A 22,401-nucleotide genomic window follows, 5' to 3' on the forward strand; every position below is an offset into this window, starting at 1 on the left:
GGTGCAAGTAACCACCACAACATATTCTAAAAGGTACTACTATACAATGAGAATCATGAGCGTCACTGCTAAGAGACGCAGTTTAGGATGAATGGTGCACCGGAGTAGTCTTATAGAGTGATATGCAGACCAGTTTGTTATTCCTACCTATACTAGCAAAGTCCTTACAAATGGAAAAGTATACATATGACTATAAACCTAATATTTCTGAGGTATGATGGGTAGTTCAAGGTAATTCGATTTCCCTCCGCCAAAATGAATGTTGTTCCATCCACCAAACCGCGCCGGGTCCCTGTCTACTTTACTTTCATGTCTAAACAACCCGCTGCCTGCAGTGTCACCAGATGCAATCTCTAAAACCAGAGTGTCGCCATCGTTCATCACGACGTTAGTGGGCCAGATCTCGACATCGACCGCGTAGATGATACCAGGCGTAAGAAGCTCTTCGTCAGTAGAGAAGTATTGGCGGTAGGGCAAATAGCTGCGATGTTGAGGATGTTTGTCGTCGACTTTCCGCAAACTACAGCGCAGCCAGCCCTTGGTAAGAGATACTGGGTCACCAACAGCACCTGTGTACAGGATCTCCTGTCCTTGGGAGTCAAGATGTCGTAATGTCACGAACAGATCCAAGTCTGCCTCCGCTACTGGGTTTGACTGCTGTTGCTCTACCGAGGGCTCCACGGAGACGTTCAGATGCGCCACAATATGGCCAGTGATTTCTGTTTCCGTGGTAAATATAGTCGAGAATGTCACGAATTGCGGATCGTCAAGTGATCCCAGTGCCTTGTAAGTGATCTTCGATTCAGGAAGCCTCGTCACGTTTCCGTCGTTCGTGAGCTCATGTTGAAGGTTCAGATAGTATCGCACATACTCCGTGCGAGCAATCGGCCATTCCTGTTCATCCCGACGCTGGAAAAGCTTCTCGCCATCTGGATTGTTATACCCAACGTTGCCTTTACGTAAAAGAACACTGACAGGGGCTACTTTTCCAGGAACGGTCCAGCCAACCTGGTCTTGGTCCTTGAGCCACGCATCCAGGAAGCTCAGCTGAAGCTTCACCTCATCTTTATAATAGAATGGCAAATCATGTCTCCCGGCTAAAAATCGTAGATACTTGAACTTTGAGCTGGAGAACATGTATCCCAGCACGTTTCCACGCAGGTGCAGTCCGGTATTGCCTAAATTGGCGACCGACAATAAGGGAACCTGGATGTCTTCCAACTTGAAGTCGCGACTCTTGTAGTAGTCTTGGTCCCGGAAACGATGCACTTCGTTGTCGACATTCTGGTCCCGCCGGTTTCTCTGGCGCTCTTCCTCTGATAGATCCCCCTCGATGGTATCATCACCTCGCCCAGCTGCTGCCCTACCTGGCCGCCCATACTGGTTTGTGATGACTTGACGATCCCACCAGAATCTGATGAATGCGTCGGAGAGAATTCCACTATGTCGGCAGCGATCTCTATAATAGTCAGACATGCCCTCCCAGGGAATGATACAAGAGAGTCCGCGTGGTTGCGCAGCCGCGGCACGCCATTGGGTGCCAGCAAAGTAACTGACGCCGAGGAGGCCAACCCTGCCGTTGGACCACGGCTGCTGTGCCGCCCACTCAATAGCATGGCAAAAGGCAGCGGCCGTATCCTTAGACATGGAATCAAGAAAACCAGGAGACTGTCCGAATCCCCGCTCGTCACAACGCACAACTGCATAGCCGTGCGAGGTCCAGAAGACGGGATCAGGCGTTTCCCATGCGGAATATTTCGATTTCTGTTCCGGATCTACCTCTGAGAATGACTGTGGATGAAATTTGCTATATTCCACATCTTTTCCGTAAGGCCCATAGGTCATAATCACCGGGAGGGCAGGCTTTGCCGCTGTGAGGGAGCTCAACGGTCGATAGATGTTGCATCGAACAGGATATTCAGAGTCGGGGATGGGAATGCTGACATTCTTCTCGAAAAGAAGGTTGTTTTCTTCATCGTAGAAGGTCGTTTGGATATCCCTGATTTGGTTGGCGGCCATACTGGATATTGTGGGAATGGTCGAGGAACGGGTCGAGAACAGTTGCTTGGCTATACAGATGGGATCTGGAGAACAGAAACACAAGACCCGAAGTCAGTTTTTCATGTCATCACTGAGCTAATATAAGTTTTCATTGGCAATATGCAGAGAAAACGCGAGCATCTCCGGTCTGGGGATATCTGGGTGTAAGCTCGGATGTCTGGGAGCGCCGGCCGGATCACCCCATACAGCAGCATGAAGGCTTCCCCCACGTCAGATGGGGTCGTCTGTAGAAGAGCCATGGCTCCCGAAGTGCCATTTGAGCAGCAGGGTACGGCTTCTACAGAAGGTGAATGGCCCATTCAGAAAATCTTGCTCGCTAATGTTTTTTTACCAAGTCTCATTGGACTGCCACCCCATTTGTCTCTATCTCATCCCAGCATTACCAAACGTATGCCCCACTTGTTGCGTTCGAACTTTATCGCTAAGGAGTGGCGGTCGGATTGAATTTGAATCACTGGATGCACGTGAGCTGTCTTCTAGCTGAAGACTTCCAAAAAAGTTTGGTTGACAGCTAGCATCTTGGGCATTCTTCTTTTTTAACTATGTGATTAGTTTTTGTGTCAAAAAACGATCTCTGCCTTCATTCTTCTTCATCATCAGTTTGTAATCCTGAAATCCTACCTTTCCCCCGACCCACATCCTGTCAATGCCCCGGCAGTCCTTTAGCTGCAAGACTCAATGGCGAACGAGGAGCAAAATAACAATTTGTCAGAGTCTGTCCTACTGTCGCTAGGTCAACCAACCAAGTGGATAACGTCAGAAGCAAACAGGATTCCCGACAAGCAGTTTCTTGATGATTTCAAGCAAAGGTTGCTTCGCAGTGAAGAAGCGAGGGGAGTTGTTGACCAATCTCAGCTAAGCTTCAATCTGCGCGGCATCGAAGGCAGCTGGCCAAACAAACCCGGCAGCGATGAATCATTTCACGTAAGGTCTCTCAGCTTGGAATGCTCTGATTTGTTCCGTATCGGAGGCTTATAGCAGCCGCATAGACACAGCCGGAGAGCCCATCTGCCACTCCATACCCGCAGTCAGTGCTCAGCAGCTCAGATGCCTGTACTCTCAATCTGGAAGCCGAGCTAGACCAATTACGCCCAACGTTTCCTTCCACACTTCAAAGTTACATCTACCTGGATCGGCTTGACGTACACACGCTCTGGGGTTCTAACACCGCTACACCACCATATCTTGACGTTGCTCTCGCAGGCCTGACCTGTCTCATGTCCGAGGACAAAAATGACTCTCGAGGCCACTCTTTGTTTATGACTGCGGTGAGGTTGTTCATTGTGACGCTTGAATTGGACAACCGAGAGGCACGCAGAGTTGAGGGAGCACTGGCTGTGAGTCCATTGAGTAAATAAACAAACATTAGTTACGTCCTAGCTAACAATGTATTGTAAAGGCAGTGCTGCTAGCGGTTTATGGGCTGTTAACCGGCCCTCCATCAGAGTGGAGAGTTACCACGAACATGTTGGCCTTCTTCACGGCGGTAGTTCTTCCCATTGCCTCACGAATACTTCACGCCTCCTGACATGAGTTCAAGGTTACGAGACGATTGCGCCTGCAATTCCTGTTATTCCGAGCGGCTTCTTCAAGACTGCCACAAGGTATGGCTCATCGAGTCACCCTCAGAACCTACTGACCCTTTTCGTCCACAGTCACTACTCCATACTTCTCCGTTTTGGATTTCTGGTCGACACTGTAGCGGCACTTCATTTTAACCTACCACCGGGTCTTTCAAGCAATGACCTAAAGGTTCCCATGCTCTCATCAAATCACAGTTTTAGAACAGTCTATGACGGGCTATTCACCAGCGCGACTCTGCCGGAAGATGTACATAGCCCAGAAGATGGACTTCTCTTGCTAACAGCCATACTCTCGGACACCTTATTTATACAGAGAAACTTGGCCTCCATCACTGTCTCTGAGAACTCTAGCAGCCACCGACATGCTGAAATGCCGCGAAAATCCAACCCCTATGCCACTCTCTCGCCCGACGGTGAATATCATCGTCAAAAATTGGCATTGCTATATGCTCTGGATCGATGGCACGAACATTTCGGCGAGCTGATGTCGTCCAACATCTTGGCCTACTATTTCTTCTGCAGGGTTTGCCTATTTTACCCGCACTTGGGGCGTCTTGCTGAGTCTGCCGGATATACTCCGCAGGTCGAAGGCGCATGGCGCTTTCGAACTGAGGATAATATGGAGAGACGTGAAGACAAGGATTTACCTATTACAGAAGAAGCCCTAGATGCAGCTTGGAGGGTGCTTGACCATGTGAATGTGCGCACGCAGAAGGACAAATGCTCAATCTGGTTCCCCATCGTCATCTTCTACTCTGCTCTGATAGTATGGCACAGCATGGTACATTCACGGGTGGAAGCAGCGGGTCGCCAGTACACTTCACTGAAGATCCTGTCGTCGTTCTGTAGAGAGTTGGACGAGATGCCATGGCCTTGTTGCAGAGAGATGTCGGCCACTTTAGCGCGCATAATGCAAGAAGACAAACAACAAAAAAGATCATTCGTCCTGAAGACGAGGTAGTATTTTGTTTTAACTAAATGCTTAACAGATCTATTGATTGCCTCACTCGTCCGCTATGATCTTGTTCGTCACGCTGCCTATCCCGTCAATTTCCAGTCGCACAACATCTCCAACCTTCAATTGGAATCTCGCATGCTCAATTCCAGCACCCAGAGGAAACGTCCCTGTGCCGAAAAACTCTCCAGGGTAGAGTCGGGTACTTTGTGATACATGAGCAATAGCCTCAGCTACTGTGAATTGCCACCGATCAGTACTGCACTCCTGGACAACTTGCCCATTGATAATGACGCGGCCAGTGAGTCTCTCGATTCTGGGCATGATCTCGTCTGCGGAGACGACAGTGGATGATACGCTGTTAGCGAAGCATTTCGAGTGCTGTGGTCCGAAGCCACTATAGTGTGTTTGCTTGCAGTCAGCAATCGACTTGAGAAAATGCCTCGGCAAATCGAAGGGCTACCTGTTCATCTCCGCAACTTGTACGTTACGCACAGAGAAGTCATTAAAAACGCAAAAGCCTGCTATCGCAGATTTGGCTTCTTCGGCTGTGGCGTTGAAGAGGTGGCCACCGAGCAGTACACCCAGCTCAAGCTCTAGATCCAGATATTTGCAATATTTCGGATATTGTATCGGAGCTTCATCGGCATAGAAGGCCAGATGATTGGACTGGTAAAAGATTGGCTGCTGGCTCCATAGTATGCCTGGTTTGAAGCCAGGATACCGCCAGCCGGTGATGCCCGTGTAAGCCGCCGCAATCCAACTAATCACCGGACGGTGAATCTGAGTGAAGCCTGCGAGTGATGCAGAGTAATGGTTCTCGAAAAGCATGAAGTCACGATATGAGCGTGGTTGGAATGGTAACCCTCGTTTCAAGGGATCAGAGCGATCAGGAGGATTATCCTGCAACACACTCAACAACGGAGTACGTAACGTAGGTACGATGCCATTGGAATCACCATCTTTCACCTCCACAATTTGTCCTTGGAGGCGACGATACTTCATGCTGGCGTTCTTTGAGGGCCGGGAAAGCTGATGAGGAAATCTTCATCGGTGTCTAACGAATATGAAGATTCTTGTAAAGATGCTCGTCTCGATGTATGGGTTTCACATCTCAATGTTTCCCATTCCAAAGCCATGTTCGAATGCGGAATAGTTTGTGTTTGTTGCGCGAGTGGGGTCTTCCGATGAATTCCGATCCCATGCGTTGGCCTGGGTGGGGTTTTCCGACGAAATCAGTGATTCTGGCTTCTCCAGCCGGAACCCCATCTCTGTCCCACGCAGCTTATACCATCACCTGCAGGTGCGTATATGACTGCTCACCATTGAGCAATCAGCATCCATATGCAGCTCGGACTCCATAGAGACTAGACAAGCATCGACGATCAGATCGGACCGTCCGGATGTATAAGCTCTACCCCAGACTGAATGAGCCTGCGGAGGTCAGGGGGATGGTGTAGTTAGTCTCGTTGTGGAAGTACAAAAGAGCTTCATGATTTTGAAGTATGCCAGCAACACTGCAAGGGCTTTCCAAAAAACATCCAACAGACGAACTGCCATCACATTATAGCTACCTGTGCTTTTAATCCTCTCAATCGGCTACTAAATCGTGTACCTATATCCATTTAGGGTTCGTTGAATTCTTTCCGCTGAATACATCATGGCAATTGGGTCAAAGATTTCGCTTCAGCGACTCTCGTATGTCATCTACGAGCACCCTGATGTTGTAAAGTTCTTGACTTTTGCGGAAGACTTTGGGTTCGAACTTGCAGCAAAGTCAGAGAACGGAGAAGTCTTCTTCCATGGTTACGGGCCTGATCCTTTTCTCTATGTGGCCCGTCCCGCTTCTGGCAGTGCCCCAAAGTTTCACGGGGCTGGGTTTGTCGCGCGTTCAGCGATCGATTTTCAAAAAGCCTGCAACTTCCCCGGTGCGCAATTGGTAGACGTCTCTCACCGCCCCGGCGGTGGCAAGATGGTCCGCATAACAGATCCTAATGGATACGTTGTCGAGATTGTGCATGGCCAGGAAGAGCGGTTTGTTCCACAAGAAGGCATCTCTGTTGTGGCTGGTGGAAGGCCGCAGGTAAACGGGGCAGTTCAGAAGACGCGCAAAGGTTAGTATACCAATGAACGAGCTCCCATGATTTTTTTCTTCTTTTTTTTTTTTTCGTCTTTTATGTCATGGCCCTGCAAGATGGACGGACACATTCGCTGACCAAGAGGTTGCACAACGACAAGGTGTTTTCAACCGCATGACCAGCGGTCCTTCCAAGGTTCACAAACTCGGCCATTTCGGATACACGACAGATAATTACGCGAAAACATGCTCCTGGTACAGCAGCAACTTCAATTTCAAAGCTTCTGACATTGTCCACAAGCAAGGTGACCCTTCAACGGAGTTTATGTCCTTCTTTCACGTGGACCTAGGTGCAGAGTATACAGACCACCATTGTCTTCTCGTGGCAGCCCATCACGGTAGCGGCAGCGGGACGAGTATTCACCACTCATCTTTCGAGGTGGAAGACCTGGATACCGAGATGATGGGTCATTCGTGGCTGGCGTCCAAAGGGTATAAACCGATGTGGGGAATTGGCAGGCACGTCATGGGATCACAGCTCTTTGACTATTGGTATGATACTACGGGCTTCATAATTGAGCACTACTCAGATGGCGACGTGGTCAATGAGGAATGCCCTACCATTCGGTCTGCCGGAACTCCTGCCGCGATTTGGGGTCCGCCACTACCTACCAAATGGGATTAAGAATCCTTCTGGTTTTAATTAGTATTACAAAGTAAATGTATATGATAATCTTTGGCCTTTTCTGACTCAATTTCTCCATATATAGCTCAGTATCCTGTCTTTGAATAGGTCTGCGAACCTAAAGTTTCGTCCTGCTACAAAGCTTTCAATAATTGTACTCATAAGAACGAGGACTGTTCAAGCAACCATACACGTCACGAAAATAATATTGACATATGACTATAGTAACTATATAAGGAGCCGTGGATAGGTCGAATCATTTCTAGTTTGTCTTGGTTTGGCGACCGCTGTTTGAGTTATTGTGAGGCCGATCATCTTCAAGGTCCGGCGGTCGTGGCTAGCAAAAGACTAACCCCATAATGGTGAGGTCCGGAGAAGAACAATGCAAATTTTGATGTTAGGTTAATCTGTTTTCTATTTCTTGTATTTTCGCAATGCAAACCCCCGTAGATGAGTCCTGATCATAAGGTAGCGTCGCATCGTGTTGAAGATGATGCTTTTTATATAACTTCTCCTCTAATAGCTACAGGTCGAATGTTAATAAGTTTTAGGAATCTGTCATTAGAAAGATATGTGTAATACGAATACTGAACTTATTATCGCCACTCAACGATAATAACTGCATATATAATCCCCATATACAATGTTAACAACAGGAACAAGATTTCAGTTAATATTTGTCTGAAAAGAAGAGAACAGAGAGAAAGAATCGGAAACGAAAACGAGGCGGAGGTACAAGTGTGTACTGTAGGGTGGCGCGCTACATCATCTATCCCGGCTTACCCCATGAAGCATTCTAGCTAGACCTGATGCGGAAACTTAAGAATCTGCCTGCATATCGGCAATGCAGCATGATGTGAAACAGCAGGTACCACTTTTGGGGTAAAAGGCTGGGGATGGGCACTCAGTGCATCTCATTTACCCCATGGTCCCATCAAGAGACGCAGCAACTACCTAGTATGGTGAATAATTTGCAATACAAGTTAAAGCCTACTACCCGGGTCCATAGATTTTGTCGAGCTTAGGTTATTTAAACCGGGTTTGACTTTCAACCCTACAATACCATCGCGTTTTTTTTCTCATGATACGATTATATCTTCGCAATATTATTTAAGGCATGTGATACTTGAAATCGAAATTTTCAACAACCTACATCGACCTGATTTGACTTCTCAAAAGCTCAGCTCATCATCCGACAGTATGGCTATTCAAACCTACAAGCTTTATCATTATCAGTACTCTATCTGTTCTATAATGGTAAGATACTGCATAGCTATTCGTGGAAAACCCAAAGACGAGACCTTGGCGATCGAGTTTTCCGAGCACGAGATGGACATTACATCGAAATTGGAACAGCTGTCCGAGGAATATCTATGCTACGTCAACCCTAAAGGACAGGTACTTGAGCCTAGTCAGAAGAGATTCCTTACAACCCATCGATAGTCTGACAATAATTAGGTTCCAGCACTGACTAGCCCATCTCTTCCGGAACCAATCTATGATAGCGTGAAGATTACGCACTATCTTGCCCGCTTGTTTCCAAGCCTTATGCCGCCTTCACAAGCGGATATTATATCCTCTTTGCTCGAAAGGCTTCATAGCATCAACTTTTTCACATTAACTTTTACGGGAAGATCAGGCGTTGCCAATATCATTGAGGAGAAGATACTACGACTTATAGACAGCGACGTATCACCCCAGTATCAGAAGGCTCTACAATATAAACTTGAAATGTCTGTAAATTCATCCTTTTGCCACATATTGACTCCATGAGTGCCACTAATACGTGTTGTAGTCAACGAAAAGAGAAGATAAACTGTGTTGGACTTGATGATTTAGAAGAAATGACGAAGCGTACAGTCAGTGTGTTGGAGATGTGTAGTGAGCATCTAATGGAGGGGAAAAAGTGGCTATTTGGTTTGGAGACGCCTACTGCCCTCGACGCACACTTGGTTACGTTTATTGCCCGATTGAAGGACATAAACAAAGATGACCTGGTTCCTCAGTCGCTCTTGACATATGCTGCTGCCGCGCAAAATATGGCAGTGGAAAAACGTAGTGCAGGGAGGGACGAACCCAGAAATAGGTAAATAAAATTACTATTACCATAGCAATTGAAACAAGCATTTACTCCATATGTAACTATTATTTATTTAGGACTACAGTATAGGAATCGAAGACAGACATCATATGTTGGTCTTTTCCATAATGCCGAAGCAAAGGGAGACGATGTAAACTAGGCTTGCTAACACTAGAAGATAGTAGTATACTCTTTAATAATAGTTTTGGGGAAAATGAGTTTCAATATTATGGTATTCGAGATAATGTGACCGAGTCCGAGTGTTACAATACTTTTTTGTTTAGAATAAAACAAAAACTAGTGTACTTAATTTTTATTTTAGACGTTACTTACTCTGCAGTTGTGGACTAAGTCCCCCAACCAGGAATACATGCCTAACATATATCAACTCTCTATTACCCCATATCTTCTAGCTTAGAAGACCATGCCCTTTACTTGAGCCACCTTTGCAAGATTAATATTTCTAATCATAAGCATCCAAATTATCGCAAGGCCCATGACACCAGTTCCGGCAGCAAGCATGCGGGTTTGTGAGTACGCATATGCTTTCTGGATTGCCAACCTGACGGCGCTTCCGACGGGGTAGCTCAGCTGCGTGTCCAGATCCTCATAAATGACGTCCAAATCCGGAAGCGCTGATTCCGGAAGATATCGCTCAAGCGCCTTCTGGAACGTGTTTGTCCAGATGGCTCCGGATATCGTTGCGCCCATGGCGTCTCCAACCGTACCCACCACATTTAGCAATGCAAGGGCTGCAGCAATATGCTGATGATCAACAGCAGCTAAAATAGCCAGTTGTTCGATAATAATGAAAATGCTACCTCCAATCGATATGAAGACTTGACACATGACAAGATAGCCCACGTTTTGGTTCGGTCGGCGGAAATAGATCATCAACCCCTGCGCAAAGATGTAAAGCGGGACGGCTATGTACAGAAGCCACTTGAACCGACCAGTCCTACGGATCAGGAAGCCAACAATCAACAGGAGTACTCCCGAAACCACGTTGAAGGTATTGTTGACATATCCCGCTTCTGCTAGACTTAGATCATTCACCACTTGTAAGAAAGAGGTGAAGTAGTTCGCCCAACAGTAATACGAGATTTGATATGTAGCATCGAGAAGACAGGCGCCGATGACAGTCCGATCAATCAAGAGGTTCCAGTCGAGTAGAGGAATTGGCGCTAGGAAGGTCTCGTATACGGTAAAGATAATAAGCATAACGAAGCCAACCACAATCATGGCAATTATGTATCCTGATGACCATCCATTAGGGGCAGAGTCGGCAATGTTGAAAGGAAGAAGAAACACCGTGAGACCGACGGAGAACAAAAACACTCCCATTGCTATTGCGAAATTAGTACTTCTTATCTTTGTCTCAAGCATCAAGCATCACCTACCATCGAATTCTACACTGTAATACCAGATGCTTTGCAATATTGTTCGGTTGCTTGGCTCTTTATTCAATAGACCTTGCCTCTCGGCCTTGCGAAGGTTAATCTTCAAGATGAAGTATAGTGGAGCAGCCACAATAGGAAAGACGATGGCAAAGACGCCAAAGCCCCATCGCCAGCTGATGTCGTTGTAGAAACCCTCCGATGCTTTGGCCCCGGCAAATGCGGTGATGATGTAAGGAGAAGATGTGAAAGCGTAAGCTAACCCTCGATTCTTCAGCTGCGATGCATCGGCCGTAATAACATCTACGGCGTATGTCATACCACCGAATCCAATGCTATAAAACACCTGTTTCATGTCGGTTGTTAGAACTCGTTCACACAAAGGCGTATGTTATAGGTGGGTAATCAATATGAAGTGTGAAATCGGTTCGTCTTACATATGCTGCACAGAAGGTGGCGATGCCATTGCTTGCAGCCATGAGAATCAGGCCCAGGGTAGCAAAGACGGTCATGATGAGAAAGCCTTCAGCTCTTCCCCAGACGTCCATAATCTTTGACAGGGGCATATAAGTGGCTGCAGACATAGAACCGGCTACGACATAGATAACATTCAATAACGAATGAGATTCGAAAGCGCTCGTGGCGTAGGGAAGCAGATTGGAGAGAATTGTAGACTGAAATGCATTGACAAAGTAGAGCAACCAGATACTTTAGCAGCCGTAGATGTTAGCTATGTTTTGATAGGACCTAGATAAAGTGATTCAAGAAGGCTTACTTGAGGAAGATACCGATGAGTGTCAATTTCGACCAAGTGAGAGCCATAGCCTCGACATCTTGAACACCTCGTTGCGCTTCTTCATTCGGCAAGTCTTGTTGAGGATCGCCATTGTCGTTGTTTGTAGCCGCAGAGTCAGTCGCAAGGACTGCGACGTTCTTGTCATCCATCTTGGTGGCAGCTCAGATGTCTGTGCTGTCAGTTGTACCTAATTGGATAGAGAGTATGGGTGAGATCTTTGGAACAATCTTTTTGAAGTTGGCTCAGATGAGGGAGCATCGACCAGAAATCACAAATCGGAGAAAATAGCGCATGCAGGTCTTTAACCTTTTACAGCATAGAACATGCCCAGGAGATAGTATAGTACGTAGAGTGCTTGTGATAAATTACTAGCTGAACTTTTTGCGGACCTTGAAGGATTCCATTCCTAATTAGACGCTATACAAATTTTCGTCAATCTTCGGCCATCTCCTCCGAGGCTTGGCAAGTGATAAAACGTAGCCCCCGAAGGACCGATCGTCGGAATGTTCTGAACGATAGCCTCTTAATGACAAATGGTAACACATTGGAGTAAACACTTCTTGCAAATATCGTCATTTTTGTGCTTGGCACCATAAAATTTACCATTTCATCACTAAATGGGTCACCTAGCTTGGAATTGCGGACAAATACGTCTTGTGACTCGAACTCTCTGCCATGGTCCATCTGCCGTGTCATTCTGTAAGTCCGGATGGAGTCACAATACCTATTTTCTGTTAGTCACGACTTAGAGGCAGAGGGGAAAAAATCCCTTTGTGCGGTCCACGCTGCACCGTTTTTTGCCGTCGCTTGAGTTCCGTCAATTATCTGATCAGTCGATGTTTTCGAACTAGTACAACAGGAACAAGCAAGTTTGGCTCAACCAAGTGATAGTCTAACTTGAGTGAAATTAAGTGGCAAAGATACTATAGGTGGGCCTCAAGGGAAGGCTGCTGTCTCGGCTACGTACTCATACACCGTAAACAGTCCAGACCTAATAGTAGTAAGGGAAAAGAATTATCAGATCCGCTGTCGTGGGGATCAATTTGAATGTAGCCCCGACAATAAGGCCTACTGTGTGAGAGACTGTGCGGTTAGCTCGCACAGTGATAAGCCTTCGGGCTCACTGTGCAAATTTTCCAACGGAAAAACGTGGGCCTGCACACAACGCAGCCAGTCAAGTCTCAATGTACTAGGCTGAAATAAAGCTAGCAACGTGCGCCTTTTCAATAGTTTCATAACTGGTGTATATATGATCTAATGCCAATGTTGCTGAGGCGGGGCAGCGGGGCATCTGATAAGATATACCGCTTTTATTCCATCTTATCAGATCTAAATCATCCCATCGCAAACCGGAAATACGAGGAGGTATTCTCCACGAGTAGAATGTCCAAAGGAAAAATCAAGGAATATGAAACGATAGCTTCTCACAGCTTCGACGCAACCCACTTTGGCTCCCGCTTCTCTACAAACGCCCGGATTCCTTCGGCAAAGTTAGGACCATTGACCAGACGAGGATACCACTCGTTGGCCAGCATCGATACAGCCTCCTCTACGCTGCCCACTTCCCAACTTAGCCGAGCACCTAGGCGGCCAATTATCAGAGAATCCGGGCTGTTCTTGCACATTCCTTGCGCAACTCGGATCGCGGCACGAGCCACATCTTCTGATGTATCCACCAGCTGAGAGACAAGACCCCATTCATGCAGCGTCTTGGCGCTCACACTTCTGCCGGTCAGGACAAGATCCAAGGTTCGCTGCAGGCCAAGAGTCCGTGTTAGTCGCGGCAAACATCCAGCGACCGGGACGATGCCTCGCTTTATTTCGGGCAGCGAGAATATTGCTGAAGACGAAGCAAGCACCATGTCGCAGTTTGCCACCATCTCAAACCCACCTCCCATGCATAAGCCATTCACAGCCGCTATGATGGGTTTTTTCCCATCCCGACGTGGAAGGCCGGCAAGACCGGGGGCAGCCATATCGTTGAATATCCCTTTCTTGTTCATCTCGTTCCATTCTGACCAACAACCATCATTAGTTTCCCTTCATACTCTGAGCAAGTTATGGAAGAGGCTTACCCTGTAGATCGGCTCCGGTGCAAAAGGCTCTTCCATTTCCTGTAATGATGCCAACCCATAAGGTCTCATCTTGGTCAAATTGCCGCCATATATCCGCAATCTCTTGGCTGGTAGACTTATTGATGCAATTCAGTTTATCCGGCCTGTTTATCGTGACTTGAATGATGTGGTCATCAGGAAAAGAGACCTCAAAATATTCAAACTGCAGAAGCCTAGATTTGAGAGACATTGTAGAGAAATCTTCTTAAACAGATCACAAAGATGCAATCCATGGAGAATATACAACTTTGCAAGATATATACAGCCGTTACCTGACTTTATATGTTCTTTCGTATTCCAGTACCTATATTTCCGAACAAATCGACGCCCCTTAGTGCCATCGTTGGTGTCACCGACTAGTGCCAAGCCACCGTATCGAATGGAAGACTATTGAAAAGAAGGCCGGCATTCTACAAAAGACTGACTGTAATTAGCTGGTTGGGGCGTCAATAATCAACGTTGTCTCATTGCTGTATCCGCCTCTAGCATTATCTACTTAGCTTTGAGTACCTACCTTACTTATATACACCTTGCCTCGCTATTGCAGTTGAACTTTCCCGGACCAAAACTGTACCAAGCTACCACAAAAGCTCTTCCACAGTGGCCATGGCATCCCCTGCTGTTGCAAAGACCAATTATCCTCTTATAAAGCTTCCGCATCCGTTCTTAACAACATACCGAGTACGATCAGTTGGCGATACAGCACCAACCGAGCTTGCCTTGATACTGGATAATGAGCCCACAAATGGCCAACCGCTGTCGCAACCGCTGCATCTCGCTACTCTCTCGTGGGTAGACTTGACAAGAATACCTGACGATCAGTGCCCACCCCTTTCCGACAACAGCCCATGGGCCAGAGCGCGTCGAAGTCCGGCGACTACCTTCCAGTGGAAAGGTGATACAGTTCCCACTCTGGGCCAGATTTGGAACGTGATCCACGCAATCTTTCTGGCCTATCCGACACTGGAATGCTTCAGGCTCACCTTGTTGGGAGAGGGGAAAGAAGTGGTGTCGAGGGAGCTGGCTTACACCGGTCTTGGAATAGAACACCCGAAGCCACGGATTGGCGTAGATGGAGACAATGCATCTTTGACCGAGCTAGTGATTCTTCGAAGTGCATTCTGGCAAGGCGCAGGCTCTCCGACAGGCCCTCGACCAATCTGGGTTATAGGAGATCGTACTGATGATTCCTTGAGAATAAATTTGGCCCAGTACCCGCCTATGCCTGAGCACTACCAAATCACGAATAAGTTTCCAAGCGAGCCCGTTTATACTCGCCATCCGACACGTCGACCAAAGCCTTGCCCGGGCTCAATAGTCTATAGTCGGTACATACCAGAGATCGATGCCCATTTCTCTCTGGAAGCTGTCGATTGGCAGGATGATGAACATTTGAGGCTCTTCAACACATGGCAAAACGACCCCCGAGTTGCCAAGGGATGGAATGAAACGGGGACGCTGGAGCAACACCGAGAGTATCTACGCAAATTGCACTTTGACCCTCACGTTCTTTGCTTATTCGGCCGCTTTGACGAGTCTCGCTTCGCTTACTACGAATTGTATTGGGCAAAAGTAAGTATCCTTTTTTTGTACTTTCGTTATTCGAATTATCTTGGACCATGATTAAGCCCGGCAATCTTTCTCTTCATCGTTTCTCATATTTCTATAGGAGGATCACTACGGCGCCCATTGGGATGCGGGAGACTATGATCGAGGACGGCACTCCCTTGTTGGCGATGCTTCATTCCGCGGCGCCCAGCGTGTCAATGCGTGGTATTCCAGTTGCATTCATTACTGCTTTTTAGACGATCCACGAACAGAAAACGTTGTTGGGGAACCCAAAGCAACTGGCTCGACTATCTTATCTTACGAAAACTCTCAGGGCCTCACTATTGGTAAATATGTCGATCTTGGCCACAAACGATCGGTGCACTCTATATGCAGTAGGGAGAAGTGGTTCCAGCTATGTCCTCTCTTTTGGGATGGACGTGAGCGGCCACTTGAATCCGCTGATCGTGCTGCGTGGAATGCCAAGCTCTGAGTGAAGGTTTTCGCTACGGATAGTACATAGCACTGAGGCTGATTATTGCTTCCGATGCCCATTCTTCCCCGACGTACCTACTCTATAGATGTTTTGTCTAAGATAAAATAATTACTTTTTTATTGATCGAGTATTGTAGCAACGTGGTTATACTGTACAAGATGATATGACTCATTTCATGAGCTGTCGTAGTCTTGACCTTGAAGAAAGAGAAGAGAAGAAAACTGTGCTATAATATTGCTAGATACTGAATGACATTGCCGCCATTTGTTTACTGAGGCGTGTTTTACCCTCCGCTTCCCCGTTTCTAGGTCATCATACTCACCATGGTATCACAAAGTTGCTCTCCTACCCAAGTCTCGCCTCCGCCCACTAACTCGCGCGCTAGAAGAAAACCTGATGCGCCTCGCCCCCTGTCGCGCGCTGCGTGGATCAACTGTATTTTGGCTAATGCAGCAAGCATTGCCCGTGTGCTGGTGTAATTTAACGCGAGGTGTGGGCCTGTACGAAGTTGCTTGGCGGCACTATCTAAAATTCGCGATTTACGTACATGTGAACTCCGTCGGAAGTACCGAGCTCTTCACGCTTTCTTGCGGCTTGACTTGTTGAGCTGCTACATCTAATTAGGGGGTTTGAGAAGCCGATATCGGTTGATAACTGAAGAATTTCCGAGCTCGTTCTAATGTCTTGACATCCCTGGCCTGGTGTCACCTTTCACAACCAACTCAGAATCTAGGAGTGCTATTGAGGCGATGTCATCACTCTCAAAGCGCAACGCATAGTGGACTCGAATCAAAAGGTATTGAGGAGAAAACTCTTCCATAAATAATCGAGTTCTATCTGATCACTGACCCTGTATCACTTTCTCAGTAGTGATTTTGTTTGCTCACGCTCAATGCGAATGGTGACAGAGTCTCTGTTCTACGGGACCATTGTTCGCTTCTAGGCGCCATGGGGCTGACACACAAGCTTGGAGGTTATCCTCGCCTCATATTGGCTGGAAACCCTACACGACTTGATGCTGGAATGCTCTTCTGTGGAACAGTGTGCGCAATAGCCTCCGGTGTTCCGTTCCCATTGATTGGGGTTATCTTCGGTCAACTCCTCAACGACTTTAATGCAGCGACGTGTGCCGAAACTGAAGAGTCTGGGTCTGCCTCAGATCTCCAGGGTGGGATCAATAGCAAGATACTCACAATATTCTATCTGGCAATTGCGCAATTTGTCCTAATAGGTGCCCATCTCTTCTGTTGGAGTACGTACGGTGCTCGGTTGGCGCAAAGACTTAGGGAGCGCTATCTCCAAAACCTTCTTCGACAAGAGCCTTCGTATTTCGACAATTTACCTCCCGGAGAAGTTGCCTCTCGAATAAGCGCAGATATCCAGACAATACGCTCAGGCACATCTGAGAAGGTGGGAATATGTCTCGCGAGTGTATCCTTTTTTGTAACGGCATACATCGTTGCTTTCATCAAGGACCATGACCTGGCTGCCATGTTGATCTCACTAGTTCCGGCGTATTTCTTGATGTCTTTTGTTGGAAGCCACTTCATCGAGAAATACGCCGGACTGATGTCCGATTATGCCGCCACAGCTGCTTCAATTGCCTCGGAGGCTCTTTCCAATATCACCGTTGTGCAAGCTTTTGGTGCCAACGCCCGCCTGGAAGAGAAGTTCTCCGATGCTCTTAAATCGTCAAAGCGAGAAGGCTTGAAGAAGGCTCTGGCTATCGGAATTCAATCTGGAGTACTGTATTTTGTCGCTTATTCTGCAAATGCCTTGGCTTTTTGGCAGGGAAGTAAAAGTATCGCGGATTTGGTCAGCAACAAGTCTGGCGGTGTCACAGTCGGTTCTACATTCACAGTGATTTTCATCCTAGTCGAAGGTTCGTCATCAACATTAACAGAGCGCTACGGAGGAAAATATTGACACGCATTCATAGCTACATTACTCTTGAGTCAGGTTGCGCCGTTTGTTCACCTCTTCATGGCGGCTGTTGCTTCCTTCGAGAAGCTTCGTCAGGATATGGATCGTGAACCGTTGATCGATGGCACTTCAACTTCCGGCCTTACACCATCCCAAGTGGCGGGTTATTTTGAACTTAAGAATGTATCGTTCACTTATCCTTCCAGGCCAGAGATTATCGTCCTCGACCAAGTCAACATCTCTGTTCCCGCCCTGAAGCATACAGCCATTGTCGGTCTTTCTGGTAGTGGCAAGTCTACAGTTGCGAGTCTCGTGACAAGATTGTTTGACCCTACCGAAGGAGAGATCTTACTTGACAACTACAACATTAAAGATCTCAATACCCGCACTATGAGAAGCTTTATAAGCCTGGTCCAGCAGGAACCATCCCTACTTGATCGTTCGATTTTAGAAAACATTGCGCATGGCTTGGTTAATTCCAGCAAATCCGACCATTCAGATTTGAAGTCGATACTTCTTGGCTCCAGCCTTGCTGATCTTGCAAGCGAAGTGAGAGAGGGCAAAGATTTGTTGGCTGCAGCAGAGGAACGTGGCCCTCAAGTTGTCAAAATCGTTGCCTTAGCTCGAAACGCGGCAGTCCTTGCAGATGCAGATTCATTCATCGAAAAGCTACAATATGGATATGCTACACTTGTGGGATCGAGTGGTCGACTCATTAGTGGTGGCCAAAAACAGAGAGTAGCTCTAGCAAGAGCCCTTGTCAAGGACCCTGCTGTTCTGATCTTGGACGAGGCTACCGCGGCTTTAGATTCACGAAGCGAACAGAGAATCCAACAGGCTATTTCCAAGATTGCGGGCGGCAGGACCATACTCACCATTGCACATCGCTTGTCAACTATTAAAAATGCAGACAACATCATAGTCATGCACAAGGGACGAGTTGTGGAGGAGGGAAGCCATTCGGCCTTAATGGAGAAAAGTGGCGCTTATGCCGACCTGGTTAAGCTGCAAACACTGGCAACTACAACCGATGGGAACGAAGCCGCCAGCCTAAGAGGCGATTCTGGCAAACTGGATGGCACATCAGTCACTGATCTCGATGTCGTCTCTGAAAAGGGTGGTGCAACTGTATCAAACGATGATCTTGACGAGGTGGGTGACTCCCGGCTCTCAGATACTCAGGATGCAGAAACCTCTTCCCCCCGGACAGAAGATGAACCCGAAACTCCACCCATGTCTTTCTGGGCACTACTCAAAGGATACGCGCCGGCATTGAGGCCACACATTCTTATGGTGGCAGCTGCACTTGTCGGCTCTACTATCGTCGGTGGTGCATTCTCTGGCGAGGCCGTAATATTTGGAAACACTGTGGGCAGCTTGGACATTTGCAAAAGCCCGTCGAGTATTCGATCAAGCGGCAACTTTTATGGGCTGATGTTCTTTGTTCTCGCCATCATCGAGCTATTTGCCAACATCGTCAGTTGGACTGGATTTGGATGGGTCTCGGAGCAAATTGTTTACTCAGCGCGAGTTTTGTCATTCCGCTCGCTGTTCGAGCAAGATCTCCAGTGGCACCAATCTAACGGGCGGACACCTGCTTTACTTCTCTCCTATATTACCAGGGATGGCAGTGCATTAGCTGGACTTAGTGGCTCTGTCATTGGCACCCTATTTTCGATTACGATTAACCTCATCGCGGCAATCGTCTTGACGCATATTATTGCCTGGAAAATTGCACTTGTTTGCCTAGCATTGGTGCCTCTTCTTCTCGGAGCCGGCCTAATGGAGCTCCGCGTTCTTGGCAACTTTGAGGAGCGCCACGAGAACGCGTACAGCAAATCTGTCGATATTGGCACGGAAGCAATTGCATCCATAAAGACAATCTCGTCGTTGTCTCTTGAACACGAGACGCTAAATGTTTATCGGCGATCACTCAAAGGCCCGCGTCAAGAGACCTTCAAAGTCACTCTGCAAGCAAGCTTTTGGCAAGCCCTTACCTACTTCCTTGGAAACTGCGTGAATGCATTGGCCTATTGGTGGGGATCAAAACAGATTCTCGCAGGTACCTATACACAAACCCAATTCCTCATCGTCGTCTTCTCTCTTCTTGTCAGCGCAATGCTATGGAGTCAAATGTTTGCCCTTGCTCCGGAGCTTTCTAGTGGCCGGGCTGCAATGGCAAGGATTTTGAGCCTTATCAATATGGGATCGGCAAAAATGCAAGGGGATCCTCAACTTATGCAGTCAAGCACGGGGCCCTCAGCAGAGAAAGATCTCGAGGCAACAACTGAGGCGAATAGCATCCAATCAGGCTCCAATATCGCCTCGACCGTACAGTTTCGCAATGTACACTTCTCATATCCTGCTCGTCCAAATGTCGAAGTGCTGAGAGGATTGAGCATGGAAATTCCTGCCGGTAGTTTTTGTGCTCTCGTGGGCCCAAGCGGAGCGGGCAAGTCTACAATAATTTCACTGGTCGAACGTTTGTACACACCGCAATCCGGATCCGTTGTAATAGACGGCTTCGATGTGACAGCCAGCCGTGGTGTATCCTTCCGTGATACAATCGCTTTGGTGCCACAAGAAAATGTGCTGTTTGAAGGAACTATCGAGTTCAACATCGCTCTTGGCGCTAGACCAGGACAAGTCGTCTCGGCAAAGGAGATTGAAGAGGCGTGTAAACTCGCCAACATCCATGATGTTATTCAAGATTTACCCAATGGCTACCAGACTCTTTGTGGACCTAATGGTAACCAATTTTCGGGTGGTCAGAAACAAAGGCTTTCGATCGCAAGGGCTCTCGTTCGTAAACCTAAGCTTCTCATTTTAGACGAGCCGACGAGTGCGCTCGATGCTGAATCAGAAAGGCTATTGCAAGATGGTCTTGAGAAGGCAACGAAAGGAATCACCGTGATCGCAATTGCGCATCGCTTATACACAATAAGAAAAGCAGACCGTATTTTCCTTATTGAGTCAGGTCAATGTGTCGATTACGGGCTACATGAAGAACTGTTCAAGAGATCACCAACGTATAGGTTGAACGTGATGCACCAGTCTGTTGCCGAGTAATGTAGAGCTTGTTTCCTAGAAAGATGGGTATTTCACGTTGGATGGATAGCTTTTCAGGTACAAATGATAACTTTTTTCTCACTATCGTTTCCCCTTACTTTCAGTTCAGTGTCTCCAAATACCCAAGGACCTTTCCAACAAGGAACTTTCGTGGTTCTGCTTGGTCATCATTGCTCAAGGCGTGGGATGCTCCAGGTATCAATCCACTATGCTCTTCATCCCATATTTCCACCGAACTGTTCAAATTAGTGGCTTTCTTCCATCTAGCCAGCAGTTCCTCCTTCTTAATCCAATCCGGCACTGACTGATCAGCCCCAGACAATAAGACCATCAGCTTATGCTTCAACAGCCCTCGTTGGTTGATCATTCCGAATGTCTTCCCCAGTTGTTCATCAGTCAAATCTGAACTAAATAAATCGTCGTCGCTAGGTGACTTGGGACTTTCCGGACTGGTAAGACTCAGGAATCTTCGGCTGCTGAGAGGAGTATTGGCCGGATATCCAATCTGTGAAGTCATCGAGATGGGTAGCATGGTATCAGAAGATGGGTCGCTGACGGCAGCTTCCTTAGCCATCGCTGCTAGTTTCTCATAGACAGCTTTAACTTGGCTTGGTGACCTGCCGCCAATTCCATGATGCAAGACCCATTGAATAGCTTCTCTATCAGACACTGCTGCCTGCATGATTGCTCCATCAAGAGCTAGGCGCTCGACATGCTGAAGTTCGGGATCAAAGGGTGGTTCAAAGGTGTGAGGATTTGGCTTGCTGAGGTAGTGTATTACACACTGACTACCCGTTGAATGACCCATAAGGATAAGTTTGCTATGCCCATATTTGGCATTCTTATAAGACTTGATATATCTTATGCATTGAGCAATCTCATCGGTGTCTCTGTCAAGATGTCCAAGACCCCATGCTTGGTAGGACGATGTGAGATTCAGGGTGAAGAATGACCATTCAGTTGGCTGTAGCGCCCGCACTATGTCTGCGGTGTAGGACGTTGTAGCAAGGCCATCTCCAAGGCCGCCAACAAACAGAATGCTATGAGGCTGGCGCGTAGCACTAGATGTATATTCAAATGTGACGAGAGTTTCTGTCTGTTATTCGCATCCATTAGCCTGTATAGCTACTTTATCAGGCACGAATACCTACATAATGGTGTAAAATCCCAGAATGCCCCCCTTTGGGCCAGAATTTTGAGTACATGTACATCTTGTAATAGACAGTATGTCGAATGCTAGAGTGCTACTGTCTGGGCTTTTTCGTTTGCAATTTCCACCTTTCAAGTGTCAAAGAAATGTGAGAGGTCAATTTGTACAGTCTTGTTTCCGATACGTTACGAGGTTCATTGCAACATTCCGACATCGCATCATGCATCTGTCTGCTCCGTGGACGGGATCCTCTAGAGAAAAATTTTCACCGGTCAATAAATGGCTAGATGAAACTAACAGCAATCTACTACTGCTGGCGTGATAAATCCTGGCAACCTGGGAACTATTGCCGGCCTACTGCATCTGATAAGATGGAATGGTTAGCTTCGTGAACACGAGACTCGGCGGATCTGATTAGATTATCTCGTGTCCCGCCAAGCCGCCAACACACGGATTACCGGCAAGAG

The 22,401-nt window shown here is 47.3% G+C and overlaps 11 protein-coding genes across 11 annotated transcripts; 6 read left to right on the forward strand and 5 right to left on the reverse strand.

The window, feature by feature from the left end:
* Window positions 1-198: 198 nt before the first annotated feature.
* On the reverse strand, window positions 199-2,400 carry V8C40DRAFT_284104 (X-Pro dipeptidyl-peptidase protein; the record flags this gene model as incomplete). The annotated part of the gene is made up of 1 exon (XM_083222100.1): window positions 199-2,400. Exon 1 carries the CDS (start codon window positions 2,017-2,019, stop codon window positions 199-201), a length of 1,821 nt encoding a protein of 606 aa, XP_083067578.1. The 5' UTR covers window positions 2,020-2,400.
* Window positions 2,401-2,605: 205 nt separating this feature from the next.
* V8C40DRAFT_258576 (uncharacterized protein) lies at window positions 2,606-3,549 on the forward strand. Its single transcript, XM_083218755.1, has 3 exons — window positions 2,606-2,985; window positions 3,051-3,398; window positions 3,465-3,549. The coding sequence occupies exons 1-3, from the start codon at window positions 2,740-2,742 to the stop codon at window positions 3,471-3,473; spliced, it is 603 nt and encodes a 200-aa protein (XP_083067579.1). The 5' UTR covers window positions 2,606-2,739; the 3' UTR covers window positions 3,474-3,549.
* V8C40DRAFT_132302 (uncharacterized protein) lies at window positions 3,396-4,832 on the forward strand. Its single transcript, XM_083211067.1, has 4 exons — window positions 3,396-3,398; window positions 3,465-3,547; window positions 3,602-3,665; window positions 3,717-4,832. The coding sequence occupies exon 4, from the start codon at window positions 3,820-3,822 to the stop codon at window positions 4,603-4,605; it is 786 nt and encodes a 261-aa protein (XP_083067580.1). The 5' UTR covers window positions 3,396-3,398; window positions 3,465-3,547; window positions 3,602-3,665; window positions 3,717-3,819; the 3' UTR covers window positions 4,606-4,832.
* On the reverse strand, window positions 4,597-5,719 carry V8C40DRAFT_258579 (fumarylacetoacetate hydrolase family protein). The gene is made up of 2 exons (XM_083218756.1): window positions 5,063-5,719; window positions 4,597-4,996 (listed from the first exon to the last, which is right to left on the reverse strand). Exons 1-2 carry the CDS (start codon window positions 5,602-5,604, stop codon window positions 4,648-4,650), a joined length of 891 nt encoding a protein of 296 aa, XP_083067581.1. The 5' UTR covers window positions 5,605-5,719; the 3' UTR covers window positions 4,597-4,647.
* A 160-nt stretch (window positions 5,720-5,879) lies between these two features.
* On the forward strand, window positions 5,880-7,415 carry V8C40DRAFT_258581 (glyoxalase family protein). Its single transcript, XM_083218757.1, has 2 exons — window positions 5,880-6,713; window positions 6,838-7,415. The coding sequence occupies exons 1-2, from the start codon at window positions 6,260-6,262 to the stop codon at window positions 7,359-7,361; spliced, it is 978 nt and encodes a 325-aa protein (XP_083067582.1). The 5' UTR covers window positions 5,880-6,259; the 3' UTR covers window positions 7,362-7,415.
* Window positions 7,416-8,561: 1,146 nt separating this feature from the next.
* Window positions 8,562-9,451, forward strand: V8C40DRAFT_271163 (glutathione S-transferase family protein; the record flags this gene model as incomplete). Its single annotated transcript, XM_083220251.1, has 3 exons — window positions 8,562-8,759; window positions 8,820-9,094; window positions 9,157-9,451. The coding sequence occupies 3 exons, from the start codon at window positions 8,562-8,564 to the stop codon at window positions 9,449-9,451; spliced, it is 768 nt and encodes a 255-aa protein (XP_083067583.1).
* Window positions 9,452-9,855: 404 nt separating this feature from the next.
* On the reverse strand, window positions 9,856-11,783 carry V8C40DRAFT_271164 (major facilitator superfamily domain-containing protein; the record flags this gene model as incomplete). The annotated part of the gene is made up of 4 exons (XM_083220252.1): window positions 9,856-10,787; window positions 10,842-11,184; window positions 11,276-11,546; window positions 11,614-11,783. 4 exons carry the CDS (start codon window positions 11,781-11,783, stop codon window positions 9,856-9,858), a joined length of 1,716 nt encoding a protein of 571 aa, XP_083067584.1.
* Window positions 11,784-13,058: 1,275 nt separating this feature from the next.
* V8C40DRAFT_284114 (enoyl-CoA hydratase/isomerase family protein) lies at window positions 13,059-13,953 on the reverse strand (the record flags this gene model as incomplete). Its single annotated transcript, XM_083222101.1, has 2 exons — window positions 13,710-13,953; window positions 13,059-13,648 (listed from the first exon to the last, which is right to left on the reverse strand). Exons 1-2 carry the CDS (start codon window positions 13,936-13,938, stop codon window positions 13,059-13,061), a joined length of 819 nt encoding a protein of 272 aa, XP_083067585.1. The 5' UTR covers window positions 13,939-13,953.
* Window positions 13,954-14,354: 401 nt separating this feature from the next.
* V8C40DRAFT_271166 (GNAT family N-acetyltransferase) lies at window positions 14,355-15,789 on the forward strand (the record flags this gene model as incomplete). Its single annotated transcript, XM_083220253.1, has 2 exons — window positions 14,355-15,320; window positions 15,418-15,789. The coding sequence occupies 2 exons, from the start codon at window positions 14,355-14,357 to the stop codon at window positions 15,787-15,789; spliced, it is 1,338 nt and encodes a 445-aa protein (XP_083067586.1).
* A 951-nt stretch (window positions 15,790-16,740) lies between these two features.
* Window positions 16,741-20,826, forward strand: V8C40DRAFT_284119 (ABC transporter ATP-binding protein; the record flags this gene model as incomplete). The annotated part of the gene is made up of 2 exons (XM_083222102.1): window positions 16,741-17,674; window positions 17,732-20,826. The coding sequence occupies 2 exons, from the start codon at window positions 16,741-16,743 to the stop codon at window positions 20,782-20,784; spliced, it is 3,987 nt and encodes a 1,328-aa protein (XP_083067587.1). The 3' UTR covers window positions 20,785-20,826.
* Window positions 20,827-20,884: 58 nt separating this feature from the next.
* V8C40DRAFT_278356 (DUF1749 domain-containing protein) lies at window positions 20,885-21,989 on the reverse strand (the record flags this gene model as incomplete). Its single annotated transcript, XM_083221054.1, has 2 exons — window positions 20,885-21,880; window positions 21,936-21,989. 2 exons carry the CDS (start codon window positions 21,987-21,989, stop codon window positions 20,885-20,887), a joined length of 1,050 nt encoding a protein of 349 aa, XP_083067588.1.
* Window positions 21,990-22,401: the final 412 nt, after the last annotated feature.

Source organism: Trichoderma camerunense (genome assembly GCF_050948025.1).
Source record: "Trichoderma camerunense strain CBS 138272 chromosome Unknown V8C40scaffold_28, whole genome shotgun sequence".
In the NCBI taxonomy this organism is placed as follows: domain Eukaryota; kingdom Fungi; phylum Ascomycota; class Sordariomycetes; order Hypocreales; family Hypocreaceae; genus Trichoderma; species Trichoderma camerunense.